This window comes from Colletotrichum gloeosporioides, assembly GCF_011800055.1.
Source record: "Colletotrichum gloeosporioides strain Lc1 chromosome Unknown consensus_11, whole genome shotgun sequence".
In the NCBI taxonomy this organism is placed as follows: Eukaryota; Fungi; Ascomycota; class Sordariomycetes; order Glomerellales; family Glomerellaceae; genus Colletotrichum; species Colletotrichum gloeosporioides.
Genome location: NW_025544656.1, coordinates 160,410 through 178,456, shown reverse-complemented (window position 1 = coordinate 178,456; position 18,047 = coordinate 160,410). Strand labels below are relative to the sequence as shown.

Genomic DNA, 18,047 nt, shown 5'->3' with positions numbered 1-18,047 from the left:
CTCTTGTGATGGGAACACTACCAAACATCAGGAATCCGGGTTGTGGCCTGCTGTACGGGACAGAAAGAGTGATTCGTTTGACACGAGCTACTAGAAGTGACAGTAAAATAAGCCGAGGGTTTTGGGAGAGTCTCCAAGCACCCGTTGATGATTCCCTACTTTCCCCGGCTGTCGTCCGATTGCCTCCCATAGGGCTGCTTGCACAAACTCAATAACCCATTCCCAGTACTTCAAGGTTACGTGCAGCAGAACCCTCACCCAGGGCGAATGTGTATCGTCGAAGAGTAAGAGAAATAGCGCTTTGTGAGCCTGACAAGCACAAATCCTGAGCACATCCGAGGCCCTTGAGTGTCTTGGCTACACTTGGTTCTGATCGTTCCTGCTGAGACATATACTGCGCATGGGTTTTCCGCAAGTTCTTCTACGGTCTCTTACTGTCGCTCGTCTTTGACTCGGTGGAAAACCGGAGGCAGAGTCAAGCATTGGGCCAAGATGCTTGGCAAGCGCAAACGGGTCAGGACCCAAAATCAAGACTAGGCCAAGCATCAGGAATTGACCTTCGACTTGGCCCCAGCAACTTGGCCATGTCATAAGAGCAAGGGTTACTTACATACAATGCAGATCATAAAGCATACCTTCCGTGCACTCAGGCAGTGCTCGACTGAAAATACTGTCGAGAGTAGTAGAATCAATAAGCACAAAAAGTCATGTTCAGAGTGAAAGCTTGAAATGATTGCTTCGAAATGTGATGATAACCTCGGGCGCGCAGGCCGCAGAGGTGCTAAACCTCCTGAACACGCTTTGGTATCCTTTATAACTCCCTGTCCAGGCCGAGATTCGCCCAACGCCGGTATCCAGTTTACTGGTAAGGTACTATACAATGAGTTTGGAGAGCTTGCCTCGTCCTGGCAGCACTCGCTCAGTGTGTATGTGATTTGCCAATTCAGGCCATATGTATCAAAAAAAGATCGCCACCAAATTTTCTTCCTTTGCACGGGGGCTCATTAAATCCAGCCGTCATTCATCCGGTTTTCTTTCTTTTCTCCTCTCCAGGACCAGCCGTCACCTCTCGTCATCACGAGGTCTGGCGCTGGACGGCTCGATCACGATCTGTGGTAATTGCTGTAGCCGAAGGCTTGGTAATTGTGGTATCTTCCTCTGCTGGCTCTGTTGGCTTTGCTGCCCAGATTGGCCAGGCGTGTGCTCCTCCGCGGCCAAGTCGGCCATATTTGAGGCAAGATTGTCTGCGCGTTGTTGAGAGGGTCCGGGATAGGTCGGAGGGGGTTCGACGTTTGGCTGAGGAGTGTTGCTTCTGGAGTGTTCATCGTCGAGGGAAACTTCGTCGTATCCGGGAGGAGAGTAGATGGGGATGCCGGCCTCTCCAACATCGGCCTCGATAATCTCAGGGCTCGAACCGGCTCTCGTGTCTAGACGGGGCGTATCTGGTCGCGAGTTCGCCCGGGATCTCGGCAGCCCAGGAGAGGGGAGGTCACTGTCGATACTCATGACGGAGCTGCCTCTCCTGTGGCCCGACTCGGCAACGGACCTGGTTGATGTGGCGGCAATACTAGCAGCGTCCGACAACAAGCCCATCCTCTCGCTTTCCTGGCTGTTGGCTCGAATTCGGGTGCCATCGTGACGTGCAACGCCAAGATCGGCGTAAGACACGCTAGAGACATTTCTTTGGCGTTCGGCCTTGATACGTTCATGCTCTTCGCGGAGGACGCCAACGACACTATTGTTGCTGGCGTTGCGGGCTTGCGTGCGGATGTTCTCCAGGGCAACGTGGTCGCCACGGTCTCGCGCTTCGCGACGCTCTCTCCTCCTCTCCTCGCGTTCGGCGAGTTCTTGTCGTCGAGCCAGGCGAATCTGGTACAGTGCTTCCATTTCTTGGTCACGCAGTTCCTCCTCATTCTCCTCCGTCGGGTACTCAATAACAACATCCACACCGCCACGCTCGCCCTCACGACCCAAAACCTGTTCGTTATCGTTGGCATCGACCCTATAAGCTGGCAGGGTCATGACTGAGCGAATAGAAGTGTTGCGGTTCACAGCGCTGTTGGGGGAGCGGCTGTCGGCCTGAGATTGGTTGGCGGAGGCATCAAAGCGCAGGGAAGTCGGGCGAGTACGGGAGCTGCGGGTGGCTAGCTGTTCGGTGGAGTTTGATTCTTCATCCTGAGCCTGTTGGTACCTGCTCCGGCCAGCGCCCGTGTTCCATATTTTGAGAAAGCCTCCACGGGAGGAGTTTTTCGAGGGCTTGCGATTGCGTCGAGAGGCGCGGAAGGAGAATATTACAAAGGCGACGAAGATAATGAGGACCAGGGCGGCGAGGATTGCCTGTATTGGCGATAGGTGTTAGTGGTGTTGTTGACTGGCACGAGCGGCTCGGGGCCATGGCATGATGGTGTACTTACAATGATGGTGACTTTCCTGGGATCGCTGTCGCCGTCACGGCGACGCAAGGCCCTTGACGAGTGCTCTCGAGCAGCTCCCAGAAACTGCAGAGGTATTCGCATATTGAGATACATGTTGGTAAAGAAACGAGCGACAAAGGATGGAGGGCGCAGAGCGGAAGAGGCGGCGGTTAAGAGGGCGGAGGGGACTAAGGTAAAGCGTAAGGCGAATTACGGCGGGGCGTCCCCGCTGCGCAGGGCAAAAAANTCCCAGCTGCGCAGGGCAAAAAATAAGCGTCAGAGCTGGGACATTGAAAACCGACAAGTGACAACAGCAGATGGAGAAGCGCAATACGGAGGAATTCGCGACGCGTGAAATGTAATCGAAGTCGGTTGCGAGAAGGGTTTTCTTCCGGTGGGTTGGAGGAACGGTACGAGACAGGAAGGAGGGAAGCAGCGGCGGGAAGCGCAGACTGCTGGCTGGTAGGTGTGTGTGAGTGTGTGCGAGAGAGGTGCGGATGAGGTGAGCGAGGTGAGGCAAGGTAAGGTCAGGAAGGAATGGAACAACAGGTGCAGGACAGAGGTGCAGGTCCCAGTTTGCAGGCAAGGTCCCGGGGGGGCAACCCAAAGGCCAGGTCCAGGTCCAGGTTCAGGACCAGGACCAGGTGCATTAGTGTACGAGGATGCCAGGTGGGACACGGGATGGGGATTGGAGAGGGTGCTAGTGGGTGTGTTCAGCCAGGAGGTGTAAGAGATGCCCTTTGGGTATTTAGGGACCGACCTCGCCTTATTATTAGCAGGAGCTGAGGGTGGAGGAGATGGGTTTGAATGGGGGAGAGGGAGAAAGAGAGAAGAACAGCGAAGGGTTGAAGGATACTAGGTAGGTAAGGATGGATGGATATGAATAAGGTATTGGATGCAAATGGATATGGAGATGGATTCCAGATTATGGATTATGGATTACGGATATGGGAAGGAGGGACGTGGAGGCAGCAGCGTCAAGTCACGGTCACAGGTTAACCGTCAGCCCGGGCAGGCAGGAGGAGGTCAGGTCCAGGTCCCGTCAGCACCACCGTTCGTTCATTCCCCCGTTTTGCAGTTCCAGCCAAGCCTTTTCCCTTTTTTTTTTTCTTTTTTTTCCTTTTTTTTCCTTTCCTTCGGTTCTGTCTCTCGTGCCTGAGGTGCCATCTCGTTCTCCTTTCGAGCATCTGCAGCTCCGGATGCAATGCAATGCTCGGTGCACGCAGTGCTTTCATTTCATTTCGCAGACTACTCCCAAAAACCGCAATCATCATCACCCACCACCAACAAGACAGTATTCCTACCTACCCAATGCTGTGCAAAGGCCGTCCCTCCGCCGACAACCCTGGGCCTCCAAAAACACGACCTCGACGGAAACACTAACGTCCCACCCCGGGTTCGTGTATGCTCCTTAGTGGGCGCCGGCGGCGGGAACAGCCAGACCCTGAGCCAATCAGCCGCCCCCTCTGCTGCGACGATGCGAGTCGTCGCGTCCTCTGCAAAGGACCCCGCGGATACAGCTCCTCGATGATATCAGACCAAGAGACACCGCCCGTCCCCGATGGCTGGTCCTGCGCCCGAAGGGACCGAACCGCCACGGAAGAGACGGGCGCCCAAGAGGCTATGCCCGTTGACACACGACGACGTCCACACTGGATGAGGCTCTCCGGATGGCAGGGGAAGCAATCAATGCAACTTTTGAGTTCGCAGAAGATGGCACCTGTCCAACTGGTGTTCGTCGAATGAACAACCCTCGACTATTGATCGATCTATTGCAGCCGGGAACATACGCGACAGGAAACACGAACGGGCGAAACAGTGCGGAGGGAAGAGCCCTGTCGTGTCCAGCAAACGGACCAAGCCGAATCTCGGGAACCGACCTCTCCATCAATGCGTCTCCCGCTTCCTTCGATTAGATTCAAGCATTTGGTATTCCCTCGGCCTTCACCGACGAACCACTTGACGCGCCCATCTCCAGCTGTATGCCGTCAGACCCTAAACATTCCCAGTTCAACATCAGCCATCAAGCCACCAAGCCATCGCCGCCTCATTGCCAGTCAGCCCAACCCCGACCTCCAGTCTCGGGGCTTGAGGCGGTGCGCCAGGCGGTGCTGCCGCCAAACCTGTTGGTCAATCGTCAGTGGTCACCACCACCCAGCCCTGCCCACTTCTCCGGCCCCTCGGTCCATGGCTGTCCTGGCTGCTGCAACGCTACAACGCTCCATTCGATCCCACTCTGTCCAAACGCTCACCTCAAAGTATCGAGACCCAAAACTTTTGGACCACCGCAGCGTCACTTCTCCATCGCGACCCCCATCTCGTCCTTGACACGGGGTCCACGCGTGACATCAGACGAAACACTGTCTTCCTCCTGGCGACGAGGCAGTTTTTGTTTTCGAGGGTGACGGATACCAGCTTTATCCTGTTCCAGAACACTGATTTCGCTTCTGTCACTTCCCGCGTAGCGACTCGACCAGCAATGTGGCGCTTTAGGAGTGACGAAGTCGCCATGCCGCTGGCCGTCTTGCTCTCCTCGGTCTTGTTACCCACATGAGGAAGGACATCAGCGCGCTCGAGCGTTCAGGGTCGTCTCCAGTTTTGCCCGTGCTACTATTTCAAGCAACATCATGACCCAAAGCGCAACAAGCATCACCGCCCAGTGACGACCCATCAACGAAATGTTCCCACTTCTAAGAGACTCCAAACACCAGAATCATTCGCTGATGCCTGGGATGCATTACCCTCCAGCCACCGCCCTCTCGACATGTTCTCATGACTGATATCCAAGAATGCGCTCTGCCACAGCCCACAGACGTTGCAGGGTTCCCCAGCCCGATTAAAGTGCAAAAACCAATCCTGTAGCCGCCAACCACACCGGTTGGCAGAGCCTAGGAGACTTCTGGACGACAGCAAGGATGCCCCGCCATGAGGCGCACCGCCTCATTCCCCAATCGCACTGTGGCTTTTGCGCTGTCCCATCGCAACCAACGGCAGTATGAACAGAGACCTGTTTGATCACCAGCCTCTGATATCTCGCGCATACAAAGTCATCCTTGCGACATGGTGCCTGTTGCCAGCCATGCGCTGATGTCCGCACACAATTGCGAATTCCATCCTGGCTCCAAATGCCCAAACCTGCAAGTTCTCCAAGCTGTGCCCTACTCTCAGGGACGGATGGCTGGTCTCAATGCAAGTCTCAGACAAGACGCACTTGTCTAAGACCTGCCTGCATGTCGTCTTAAATTGCCCAATCGCCTGGCCGTGCCCTCTCATTCGCAGCTCCTCGCGAGTAGCGCTGACATAGGCGGAACGGGGTGGCATCCCACTTTCGTCCATACTTGAGTCTGGCACTCAATCGACCTCATCGCAGGGCAGCCGGCCATGCCTCGGGTCGAACGAGATTTTGGTTGACGGTGGCGGCCTCTGGTGCGCCGTCCCCAACGCTTCACACAGCACCACGGAATCCGTCCCGCATTGAACCAGGCGCAACGCAACGTTAAATCGGCCTGTCGTCGTGCCACAATCTTCAATTATACGAGCAGCGGGTTTACCCCAACTGCCCCTCATTCCAACCGTCCCAGAGCCAACGCAGACTCGCAGTGCACACTTGCCACTCCCACGTTCCGTCTCAGCTCAGCTGGGATGAGCTTCAAGAAGCTTGCCCCCGAAGCACACACGGCACATATCTCTCTCAACCCGGGGAACAGCGAAACACACAAAATCTCATTGGACGCGGGATGGACGCTGTCGTCCCACGGTGCACTCTCTCAGTCATATGCGAAGTGTTTTTGAATGATGATCACCACCACACTTCGCAGCCTGCAGCGCGAATCCTCTGAGCCCGCCTTCATGCAAGCACAAAGCACAAAGCACCACCGCAGCAACCAACACAGCGCCCCAACGACGATCTGCCGAAGCAAGAAGAAACATGCAGCCGTCCTCACTGCGCCACGGGTCCTTGACGTCCGGCCCCCAAGGTCGCGAATCCTACCAGGCCACCACGTTGTTGCTGACACCCGTGCATGACGTATAACGCAGTCTGTTTGTCCAAAGGGAAGCGCTCCATTGTTGCATGCCGCCCAAATGATTTGAGTAATGTTTCCAGGCGTAGACAACGACATTCAGTCTTGTCACGATCGCATATCCTGAAGTAGCATGCGAAGCCACGGCCATGATGATTTGGAATGCACTCAGGGCCATGTGATGCCTGTCCTCCTTTCCTAAGGAAACTCGGTCACGCTGGTAAGCATCGATTCCAGACTTCATGTCCACTTAAGTAATATGAAAAGACGGATGTTTAAGATTAGGTGCAAGCATAGCATCATCATGACGATCAACGCGCCTGGCCGGACGTAAAGCGTGAGCAAAGTCGTTGCGATCAAACAAATTCATCGCGCAGAATTCATATCAAAAGCCCTCAATTATCAGATTATCTCGTGAGAAAAAGCCTGTCTTAGTAATCCACCACTCAAGAAACCATATTTCGCCTTCCAACAAGAAACAACAAGAACATGCTCATCCGAACTTCTTCTCAAACTTCCTCAGCATGCCCGTGACGCCCCTCTCAAGCCGCCCTGCGTTCGCCTCTAACTTGCCCGCCGGCTCCTGCTTGACCATGTACCCCTTGTACCGGGCCGCCTCCTGCTCCGTCGGCCGGTAGAGCTGCTGGTGCACCGAGTAGTCCACCGCCGCCGGCGACTGCGGCTGCGTCGTGTACGAGTACTGCGAAAACCCCCCGATCGGCGTGGCTCCGGGGCTCGCAACCGGAGGCGTGCCCGTCGCGCCTGGCGTCTGAGGAGGCGGCGTCGGCTGCTGGGTCTGTTGCTGCTGGGGCGGTTGCTGAGGCTGCTGGGCCGGCGCTGTCTGCGGCGGTGGAGGAGGAGGAGGGGGCTGCAGGCCCGGGGTGCCGGGAAAGTTGCTGCCGTAGGGGCTTGCCAATCCCGGTGAGGCCAGCCCGCCGTGAACGGCTCGTACGGGCATGGTCACGGCGCGCTGGAGCCCGGGTTGCGGGGGCGCGCCGAACTGCGGCGGCGGGGGTGGAGGAGGGAGACCGGTGGCCCCGACCTGGGCGGATTGGAAACCCGGGGGCGGGACGAAGCCGGGAGAGAAGGGAGCCTGGGCGTCGTATGCGACTGCGGCCGCCAGAGGGTCCACCCCGCCGTCCTCTGGGGGAGGAGTCTTTTCTCGGTGTCTGATTGCCTCGGGCGCGGCGGGCGCGGCGGGGTTGTAGGCCATCGGCACGAAGCTTGCTGGAGGTTCTTGCTGCGCCGGGACAGCGGATGTTGGGGGCCCCGCGAAACTGACGGGCGCTTGTTGCTGAGGTTGCTGGGGGCTGCCGTAGTGAGGATCCGAGATCGCGGCGTGCTCGAGCTGCTGCACGACTGCGCTCACGGGGTCGGCTTGGTGATGGCTGTGGTGGTGTGATGGCTGCGCCGGCTCGTCAAGGATCTCGACCTGCGCCGGCGGGAGGACTCTGCGGATGCCATTGACGAACTGGAGCGCGTCCTCCTGCTTCCAGAAGTAGATGTCGAGAGAGTGAAGCTTGTAGTGGTACTTGTTCTGGTTTTGGGGGTCGTAGGTCGGGAGATGCCACTCCATCTGGTCCGTCGTTTCGCCGACGGTGAGGGTTACCATGCATTGGTGATTATAGGTGTACTGTACGTGCGTTTTATCGAGGACTAGATACCACTATTGTCAGCTCTCTGGCTACGGCGGCGCATGGCGGCGCAACATACACCCGTCAAAGGCATCTTGATCATCCGTGCCTGGGTGATTCGCAATCTCAATGCGCGCGCGGCGGTCATTCGCGTTTTCGAACAGATAGACGTAGGAACCCTTATCGAAGCGGTGATGAGGGGGGTTATTCGTCGGCGGGCCGTAAAAGTAATGAATGTCTCCGAAGCTGTGAAGCGTCACAGGCCAGTCAGCCATGATGTTGGTTTCCCCTCAAGTCAAGCAGCACTGCTACTCTTGTTTTCCCTGCGTCTGAGATGATGGAGCAGACTCACAGAGTAGCCACGTTCTCCTCGCCCGGCCGGGTCGCCATCCTGGTTTTGTTGGAACCCGCGTTTCCAGGAATAGATTTTCTGGTCGTTGGGAAAAGGCAATCGGCCGAGCAATCAATCTAAACCCCTCCCTCCCACTCGCGAGGGTAAGAAGCACAGGAGCGGCGCAAGCTGTGGAATTACCCCGCCTCGGTCAAAGGCCAAGGGCGGCAGCAGGACGACAATAGAAACAGACTGCCGTTGGGAGGCGTGTGTGGTGTTTGGTGTGGCACGTTTATTGCGGATATTTTGCAAGGAACAACACAAACATGCTCTGTACGGAAGGAGGACAAGAGTGTCGGGGGGAGAGAAGGGGGAGGAGGGTTTGTGAGGGCTAGATAATTAAGGTAGGTCTCCTTGGAACCGGCCCATCCTCTTTCTCTTCCCTCTGCCCTGCCAGTCAGCTTTTTGTATCACTCGGTACTCGGTCGCAAGAGAGAAGAAGAAAAGACCCAAGCAGAGAGTCTTGCGACCATCCCACTGTCCCGCCCATAGCTCCAATGTGCCGGCGTCTATATGCATGCTGCTCGACTGGAGGAGCCTGCAGGTGGTCGCATTGAGTGGTCAACCGGGCGCTTACAGGAGGTTGAAAGAGCCAATGACACGCGACGGCCGGGGTGAAAGCGAGAAGAAGCACTCCCAGTCGGCTGCGGTCCCCACGTTCCTCAAAGTGGAGCTTTTTGGACCGTTGGGCACGGACCATCACTCGTCGACCAGAATCCTTAGTCATCATTCGACGACCGGCCGGGCTGCATTCCAAAAATTTGGCGATAGCTTCCATATCGCCGGTTTGGTCAGGTGACGGTCTGGAATTCGCAATCTTTGGAGCCACCCCACGCGCAGCACGCTCCTTTCCAAGGTCAAGGGTGACATAGAAACCAGTCAATCACCCCCAATTGAGGCTCACGCCGTAAGAACATCCCACCGATGTCCCGGAAACTTGATCGCGTCTAACTTGTTCCCGCCTAGAACCGCACCCTTCGGACTCCTCTCACCCCTCGACGCAACCTCGCCACGATACCCGAGCCCCGGTGCTCGCCCAAATCATCCTTCAAGATGGGTTTCACAAACATAATCAACGCGTGCTCGCACCTCCAGAATGCCTCCCGCGCCCGCCTCGGCATGACGTCCATCGTAAACTCCAAGCACAACCTCAACCTCGCCCTCGCCCTGCAGCGCGCAGGCTTCCTCTCCTCCCTCTACCGCGGCGGTCCCGCGCCCCCGACCCCGGAGCAAATGTCCGAGCCCCCGGAACCCATCACCACCGCCAACGTGGCCTCCCGCCGCCTCTGGGTCGGCCTCAAGTACTGGAACAACGAGCCCGTCCTCAAGGGTATCAGCATGGTCACCAAGCCGAAGCGACCTGTCAACATCTCCATCAAGGACCTCGAGCTCGTCGTTAGAGGGTTCCAGAGCAAGGACGGCCTGATCAAGGGCATGACGTTGGGCGAGTGCATGTTCATCTCCACCGACAGGGGCGTTTTGGAGGCGAGGGAGGCTTTGGCTAGGAAAGTGGGAGGAATGGTCCTATGCCGTGCAAGGTAAAATAAGACAGAAAAAGGAAACAAAAAAAGAATGACGGATGAGGTTTTGGACGAAGACGAGGACTCGGTCCGCAAACGGATGGACGAATGGCCTTGAAAATGGCGTCTTGGGGAAAAGGCACCAAAAAGGGACAACTGAGCGGTCGATTAGACGCCTGTTAGGAGACATGTCCTCCACGTACTGTACAAAATCTGTATTTTGTAGAAAACATGAACACACCATTTCACGCTTCACTTTGGCCAGGTCCTGTTACAACGCTTAAAGTACACATGCACCGAAGAGTATCATCACAAGAAAAAGGAGCTTCAATCGCCGAAGTGAAAATGCTTGCGAGTGGTATTCATTCTCTATAACTAATCTTAATCCTTGGGCTCCAGACACCAACTTATTGCTCCGGAACCCCTTAAAAAACTCTCACGAACGAAGAAATTTACGCCTTTTTGTCGGTCAGGTATCATGGTACACCCCAATCGTCTAAACTATACACTTGCCTCCACCCCTCTTCAGCACGCTACACGCTTCTTTATGCTGTCTCAGTCTTGACTTCTGTGGTCGCCGCGCTGGAAGCAGGAGCCTCGTTCTGCTCCTCGACGGTCTCCTCAAGGAGCTCCTCAAACTCATCCGGGCTCTTAAGCTCGTGGGTGTCTCCCTCATCAATAGACAGTCTCGCCGCTCGCTGCGTGAGCTCATCGAATTCGGGAGACTCGGGGCGATCCTCGTTGACGCCGTCGGATCCAGACGTAACGGCAGCACTGGGCTCGGGGTCAGAGGTCTTATCCGAAGATGACTCCTCAGGAATGGGCTCTGGTGTGACCGGGGCCTTGACTTGCTCGGGCTCGGGCTTGACCTCGACGGGCTCCTCGGCCTTGTCGACAACCTCAGCCACCTTCTCAACCGTCTCAACCTGAGCGGTTTCGGCCGCTACCTCCTCAATCGAGGTCTCCTTCTTGGTGAAGGGGCTTACTGTACGAACGGACTCGGGAGAGCGCTTGATGGTTCTTCTCGGGCTTCTCGAGACGGATGAAGCTTTGCCGCTGCCTTGCGTGGAGCTGCGGTGTCTGGGAGGCGTGACGGGGGCCTTCTCGGTGGTCTTGGAGCTCGAGCTCTGAGTCGGACGCATCATACGCGCCAGGAAGTTCTCGTCGACCTCCTTCTCCTTCTTGGTGATAGGGTGATCCTGGAGAGGCTTCTTCGGCGGGGGTCCAATGCTGGGCCTGGGCCGGTTGATAACCGAATTCTGGCGCTTCAGAGTCTTGTGCGGCCCGGCACCGGCGGCGCTCGCTCTGCTAGCCGGGCGGCCCTGGTTGCCGGAGGAGCGAGAGAGGGTCTCGCGGGGAGCTTCTCCCTTGACCTTGGAGACAGACGCGGCAGTCGGGGCCATGAGGGACGCCGGAAGTCTCACGGGCCTTGTGGGAGACTTGACCTTGGGCTTAACAAAGCCAGTGCCGCTCGGCGGGGTAACATTCACGGGGGCGGGCTTCTTGTTTGATCCCACCGTCTTCGCGCCAGTCTTTGGTGTGCTAGTTGCCGGCTTCTCGGGGGTTTTCTTGGCCGGGTCATGGGCTGCCTTGGGGGCGCTCAGCTTCGAGCCGGATTGAGGCAGCGCGGGTGCCTTGGTGGTGGTTGGAGACCTCGTGGGGGTCTTCGACCTCGCCTTGATTGCCGCAGGGGGCGCGAGGCTCTTCGGGGCAGGCTTTGCGGTGCTTTTAGCCTTGGCGGCCGGCTTCGCCGTGTCGGCGGCAGCTGCTGCTGTGCCGTTGGTAGGTGCGGAGGGGGTCTTCTCGGTCGGGTCTCCGGGTAGAAGCTCGGGCGTGGGCGTCTCGATGTCGACGTGCTTGTCGGGATTGTGGCTTGGCTTGTCGGTCACGGCGCCGAGGCTTCGGGTGGCAGCTTGGGGAGAGCCCTTCGTCGCGTCAGGGCGGCGAGGAGACTCGGGGATGGTCTCGCTGACAACACTGGCCTTGAAGCCGCCGGAAGTCTCCTCAGTGGCCATTGTCTTATCGGATTGGCCAGAGACAGACGCCTCTCCCTCGGTGTGGCTGCTCAGGCGCCGCTGAGACAAGCTCGACTCATTGCTGGGGTCTCGGCGAAGTCCGACTCTGCCGTCTTTTTCGACGGCTACGAAGCTGGTGCGAATCTTGGAGAGAGGGCGGGCTGAAGGCGGAGGGGTTTCGGTGCCGTCTGGGAGGGTGATGCGGTTAGCAAAGCTTCAGAACGGGACGCGATTACAAGAAGACAATATGGGTGCAATTCATAGCGGATAATGCTGCGGGGGCGACTTGCAAGCTGGAGCATCGGAGTGCAGCTGTGCAGGGCAAACGAGAGAAGAAGACTGGTAGGCAGCACTTACTGGAAGAAAGTCCAGGCGATCTGCCTCGATCTGGCGGGCTCGCGTCCTGTTTCTGCTCGAACATTGCCCGCAAGTTCTTGACTGCGGACATGGCGACGGTGTCGGGTCGCTGCCTTGCGACGAGGTACTCTGCTAAACTTTCGGTGGAAGCTGTAAGGGAGGTTGGAGTTGCGACGAGTATCTCGTTGGGCGATATGTTGGGCGAAGAAGGCGCGGCGCAAGATGCTCAAGGGCTATAAGGAGGAACTCGGCGCTGGAGTGTTTCCAGCACGCAGGCGCATGCCGAGTCAGGTTCGTATCTGCGGAGGAAGGCGAAAGCAGGCTTCGAAGTCGGGCAGCGGTCACGACGTGTGAGCTTTCGAAGTCGTGGGTTTGGGGGCTGAGTGGGAGGGAGAAAGTGGGAGAGAAGGGCAGGATTGGATTCGGGGGCGGCGGTGTCAGTGCAGCGAGGCGAGGCAGGCAGGCAGACAGACGATGGATGATCAGCAGCGTTGTGGGTATTTCGAGCTGGGTTTGTGTGGAGTTGTAGGCGGGTGAGAGACGGGAGAGCAGCGAGGTGCTATGCTAAATGCATGATCTGTTGAAGAGGAAGATTGCGAAAGCTGTCTTGTCTCGATGTCTGGGGGGAGTGCTGTGGTGTTGTGTGCTGCAAGTGGTGCGTGTGTGGTTGGGTTGTCTCAGTCAGAGTCTCTCTCGTCTGGTGTTTGGTGTCCAGTAGTTCCAGTCCCGTCTCCCCTCGGTGGGCGGTTTGTCCGTCCACTTGGTTCAGGTCCCGTCGGGTCTGTGGTCTCCTAGGTTCGGTGCGAACAGAGGAGAAAATGGAACGGCCACGGTCAGGGTGTGTGAGGTGCGGTACGGATACTCGTGGGTGCGGGTGGTTCGAGAAGGGGACAGGTGAGGTTGCTTGTTCATCAGGGCTAGCATTTAAATTACGGCCACCCCATAATCCCATAATCATAATCAGAAGGGATTGGATCGATCAAAAAGCCCACCACGCGGGAGGCCACTATTTGCCAATTCGAACGCACCAGACCACCGCGGTCTGCTCGTGTAGGGCCTGCTCGATCCTCGGCGTCATGTACTTACTATCTGCTTAACTTTGGGATAGATACCTCATCACCAAGAAGGAGAGTTGTACACTAATACCGAGTCACAGAGCAAGGTACACTCTAGCATTAGGGGGAGGGGGCGGCGTTGTGAGGGGTGTGCGCGAGCATTCAGGGGTTCCCATACATGCACATGCTCATTCGCTGCTACACTGCCAAACCGACCCGACGCCAGCTCACTGTCACAGAGTTAGCTCGTCTTCAACATGAGGCGGTGGGTGGGTGGTGTTGGCGACGCGTTTATGTAAGGACTGGTGGCATATGCAGTTTATGCCTGTATGCATCATGTACACTGCCTACCTTACACAGCTAACACAGCCAGCCAGACGGATGGTTCGCGTTCACTGCAACGCCGCGGTGCGCGTTCCCAGCCTCCCAGTCCCAAGAAAGAACATGCAGGAGCTCCAACGGCGGGCATCCACTGGCCATTCCGGCTGCTCTCGCTTGTCGAAATGCCTGCAGGGCCTCAAATGGGAGATCCATTGGCCCAGGGTCGTCGAACATGGTTCTGGAAGCTGCTCATTAACAGCCAGTGCCTCTTGGTCAGCGAGGGTCTCCCCCAGGCCTCCCTTTTTGAAGAATTGTCATTTGACACATGAAAAACACTGAGGGGTGGGCGGTGATAGGTCCCAGGATGCCAACAATATGAGGTACTCATTACCTTACGCGAGTACTTTTAAAGACACATCACAAGTCAAACACAACCTCACAGCTCACTGTTGGCAGCCGGACCCCCTTTTCCATCCATTCATCCCTCCAGACTCCGTTCCCCTCTATCCCTTGGCTTGGTGGTGCTTGCCCGTGTAGGAAAATGCCCCTCCTACCTCTCTCTGCTCTCACCTGAAGTGTTCAGGGACTCTGTCGTGTCTGTCTGCTGTCCCAGGCCGTGCGATGCCGCCGTCGCCGCGGTTTAGTCCGCAGCTGCAGCTGCATCTGCAGCTAGTGCCTGACTGTTGGGCGCGGCAGGATCGACAAAAAGGGGAAATTCGGTAGCAATGTCAGGTTGGCAGCCGTCGGATGCCGCCAACCGGGCGCAATGACGAGACGGCGCTGACAACTTACAGCGGTAGCTCTTGTAGCTTATCAAAAGTGAAGCACGCCTACAAACGGTCTCTGAGGTGATGGACATGAACTCCGCCGGGCGAGCTTTCTTTCTCTCTCTCAGGTCCATTTGATTTTTTTTTTCATTACCTAGTGGGAAAGCTAGGTATAGCTCCAATGCACGGTCTCCTGTTTCACNTTTTTTTCATTACCTAGTGGGAAAGCTAGGTATAGCTCCAATGCACGGTCTCCTGTTTCACAGTCTCTCTTCTTCTCATCCGCTGTGCATTAGTGCGTCTGCTGGACTGCGAGCTTACCGCCTCTTGCCGCTTAACCCGTTTATCAGAATATGCATTATTCAGAAAAGGGGCAACGGGCAGGAGCGACGCGAAACACGGCTCAACGGAGGGAGGGAAAGAAAAAAGAAAAAAAAGGTTGGCGTTCTTGTTTACTCAAGAGGCTTGCTTTATCCCTAGCTTATCCGGCTGCTCTGGCAACTGAGCCCTCCACCGTTTGACAATAAGAGACAAAGATCAAAGAAAATGACAATCAATCATCCTTGGGATCACGCAAAAAAGAAGATCGAAGAAAAAGTCATGTATCTGGAACGCGACTCCGGTCTGCAGCACGGCCCCCTTTTTGCCTTCCATTTCCCACCTCGGGAGGGAAGAGCTTCCCCTCTCGCAATGCTCTGGAAGCTCTCTGGAAGCTCTTCAATCCCGGCACGCCCGCGCTGTTCCCTCTGTTCTCCAACACGCTAGAAGCGAAGAATGTGGGGAGTCTCTCAGGGGTCGTCACATCCCCTCGGCCGCCAACCGGCGACAACCTTGCCCATATAATTTCCGTCTGTGAGGCCCCAAGTTTGCTGTGCTGCGTCAATTGACTCGCTCCATGCTCATTGCTGCTCGCGGCCTGACCTGACCCGACCAGGCACCGTACGGATGCACTACTGTGCCGTGCATTTGTACCCTTAGGGCAAGTTCGTTGATGAGGAGGTAGATCGTAGGGCCGGCTAATGCTGAAGGACTGTGGCCCGAGTACCCAGGGCGTGCCGCGGGGATGGGTAGCATTCCGGAAATCAAATAGGCACTCACTCAATCGCTGAAGCTCGCTTTCTGGCAATACAGGGCGAACAGCGCATCTACGGCCGACATCAGACCGTCCAATACCACCGTAAACCCGCTGTCCAAGATGAGATACGAAAGCGAATCATGCGCCTCGTTGCAGCGCTGGAGAGGACCAACAAAAAGGTCACCTTCAAAGAACCTGACGCAATGGCGCGGAAGTAGCCGCGGTTCGAAAGCTCCGATGTGTTGGACCCTGCTCCAAGAATAACGGCCGCCCGTTGGTCGCTCGCCGAACGGCCCTCGGTGTGGCTGGCCCGACCTCCGATATCGACCGTCCATGCAGGTTACTTTTTTTGCGTCTCGGCTGTGAATGAGTCGGGCTTCGTATCCTTCAACCAGAAGACAATCCACCCGCTGGCCGCCAATTGAAGCCCATCATGTCTGTTAGAACTCTCAGAATCGGTAGGACACCTTTGGGAAAACTCAATTGACCAAATCCGCATTTACTTAACATTTCCCAGGCCTGATCCCCGGTGACGGCATCGGCAAGGAGGTCATCCCCGCCGGCCGCCGCATCCTCGAGGCCCTCCCCGCTTCCCTCGGCCTCAAGTTCGAGTTCACCGACCTCAAGGCCGGTTTCGAGACCTTCGAGCAGACGGGCGCCGCCCTCCCCGACAAGACCGTCGAGATCCTCAAGAACGAGTGCGATGGCGCCCTCTTCGGAGCCGTCTCCTCCCCCACTACCCCGCGCAAGGGCTACTCCTCCCCCATCGTCGGCCTGCGCAAGAAGCTCGACCTCTACGCCAACGTCCGCCCCGTCAAGTCCGTCTCCACCGACCGCAAGCTGATCGACATGGTCATCGTCCGCGAGAACACCGAGGACCTGTACGTCAAGGAGGAGAAGACCTACGACGGCCCCAACGGCAAGATTGCCGAGGCCATCAAGCGCATCAGCGAGAACGCCTCCCACCGCATCGCCGCCATGGCCGGTGAGATTGCCCTCCGCCGCCAGAACGTCCGCGCCACCGGTGCCTCCAGCATCCACAGCAGCCCCCTCGTCACCATCACCCACAAGTCCAACGTCCTCTCCCAGACCGACGGCCTCTTCCGCCAGACCGCCAAGCAGGCCCTTGCCAACCCCAAGTTCTCCAGCGTCAACGTTGAGGAGCAGATTGTCGACTCCATGGTCTACAAGCTCTTCCGCCAGCCCGAGGACTACGACGTCATCGTCGCCCCCAACCTGTACGGCGACATCCTCTCTGACGGCGCCGCCGCCCTCGTCGGTTCTCTTGGTCTCGTCCCCAGCGCCAACGTCGGCGAGGGTTTCGCCATGGGCGAGCCCTGCCACGGCTCTGCCCCTGACATCCAGGGCATGGACATCGCCAACCCCATCGCCACCCTTCGCAGCGCTGCTGTGATGCTTGAGTTCCTCAACGAGGAGGCTGCCGCCGCCAAGATCTACGCTGCTGTTGACGCCAACTTGGAGGAAGGCAAGCTACTCACCCCCGATCTCGGTGGCTCTGCCAAGACTAGTGAGGTCGTCGCCGACGTTCTCCGTAGAATGTAAGGTATCGTGTCGGGATAAAATTTGGAATGAGGCAACTTCCGTGACTGGATATGGCAGTCGGCGCAGGCAGCTGCGTCTTTGATACCTACCATATTACTAAAAGTACTTGTTTGACCTAGCAACTCTGGGTATTCATCGCTCTTTCCTGCCGTGCAATGAGTGAAATTTCTCTTCCGTAGACCTTGCGCGCATGCTCCTGCTTAAACACGCTGTCCAAAGGGTCATCGCCCAGAAATTCCTCCCAGCAACCCTACAAATGCCAGCCATCGCCACTAGCATGAGCTTCGTGGCCTCTTACGCTTCCATCATCCCTATCCCTCCCTCGTCTCAGCCCCAGAGCCGGAGCTCTCTGGCATTAGACACCGACAACGGCGAAAATGCCAAGACTCACCACCGGCTGGCCGACTGGCTCAAGCAAAAAGCCCCACTGAAGCCATCTCGACACCATCAAGCTCCACAAGAATCAGCTTCGATGCCAGAGCCAGAGAAGATTGAAGCAGTTCCAACACCGACACCCACGTATGCGACAACCGAGAAAGCAACGAGAAAAGCAAACAACTGCTTCGGGTTGAGCTGCTTTGGTCATCCCAGTACCAAGCGTGATCGACGTCCAACACCCTACGTATACACATGGCAATCAACGGAGGCAGACAGTATGCGTCCAAGCAGAGCATCAAGCCGTGTTTCAAGGGGCCCGAGCAAGAGGATGATTGTGCAAAATGTTTGAGTATCGCTTGAAGTTTAGCATTTCCGCTGAGGATCCTGGGGATCGTTCGCTGGAGTATGTCATGGCAGCCGGGAGAAAGTTGGGAGGGACAACAGCCCGAAGTCTATCGCCAATAACAATAAACCCTATCACATCCTCTTCACGCAGACAACAGTAGTTTCGCTCTCTTAGAGTGTCGACACCAAT

The 18,047-nt window shown here is 56.8% G+C and overlaps 5 protein-coding genes across 5 annotated transcripts; 2 read left to right on the top strand and 3 right to left on the bottom strand.

Annotated features, from left to right (window-relative positions):
* Positions 1–1,062: 1,062 nt before the first annotated feature.
* Positions 1,063–2,528, bottom strand: GCG54_00013721 (uncharacterized protein; the record flags this gene model as incomplete). The annotated part of the gene is made up of 2 exons (XM_045413569.1): positions 1,063–2,337; positions 2,415–2,528. 2 exons carry the CDS (start codon positions 2,526–2,528, stop codon positions 1,063–1,065), a joined length of 1,389 nt encoding a protein of 462 aa, XP_045269640.1.
* Positions 2,529–6,929: 4,401 nt separating this feature from the next.
* Positions 6,930–8,460, bottom strand: GCG54_00013720 (uncharacterized protein; the record flags this gene model as incomplete). The annotated part of the gene is made up of 3 exons (XM_045413568.1): positions 6,930–8,092; positions 8,150–8,316; positions 8,423–8,460. The coding sequence occupies 3 exons, from the start codon at positions 8,458–8,460 to the stop codon at positions 6,930–6,932; spliced, it is 1,368 nt and encodes a 455-aa protein (XP_045269639.1).
* A 1,054-nt stretch (positions 8,461–9,514) lies between these two features.
* GCG54_00013719 (37S ribosomal protein S8) lies at positions 9,515–10,003 on the top strand (the record flags this gene model as incomplete). Its single annotated transcript, XM_045413567.1, has 1 exon — positions 9,515–10,003. One exon carries the CDS (start codon positions 9,515–9,517, stop codon positions 10,001–10,003), a length of 489 nt encoding a protein of 162 aa, XP_045269638.1.
* Positions 10,004–10,526: 523 nt separating this feature from the next.
* Positions 10,527–12,444, bottom strand: GCG54_00013718 (uncharacterized protein; the record flags this gene model as incomplete). The annotated part of the gene is made up of 2 exons (XM_045413566.1): positions 10,527–12,184; positions 12,354–12,444. 2 exons carry the CDS (start codon positions 12,442–12,444, stop codon positions 10,527–10,529), a joined length of 1,749 nt encoding a protein of 582 aa, XP_045269637.1.
* A 3,560-nt stretch (positions 12,445–16,004) lies between these two features.
* Positions 16,005–17,134, top strand: GCG54_00013717 (Homoisocitrate dehydrogenase; the record flags this gene model as incomplete). Its single annotated transcript, XM_045413565.1, has 2 exons — positions 16,005–16,029; positions 16,089–17,134. The coding sequence occupies 2 exons, from the start codon at positions 16,005–16,007 to the stop codon at positions 17,132–17,134; spliced, it is 1,071 nt and encodes a 356-aa protein (XP_045269636.1).
* Between the last annotated feature and the right edge of the window lie 913 nt (positions 17,135–18,047).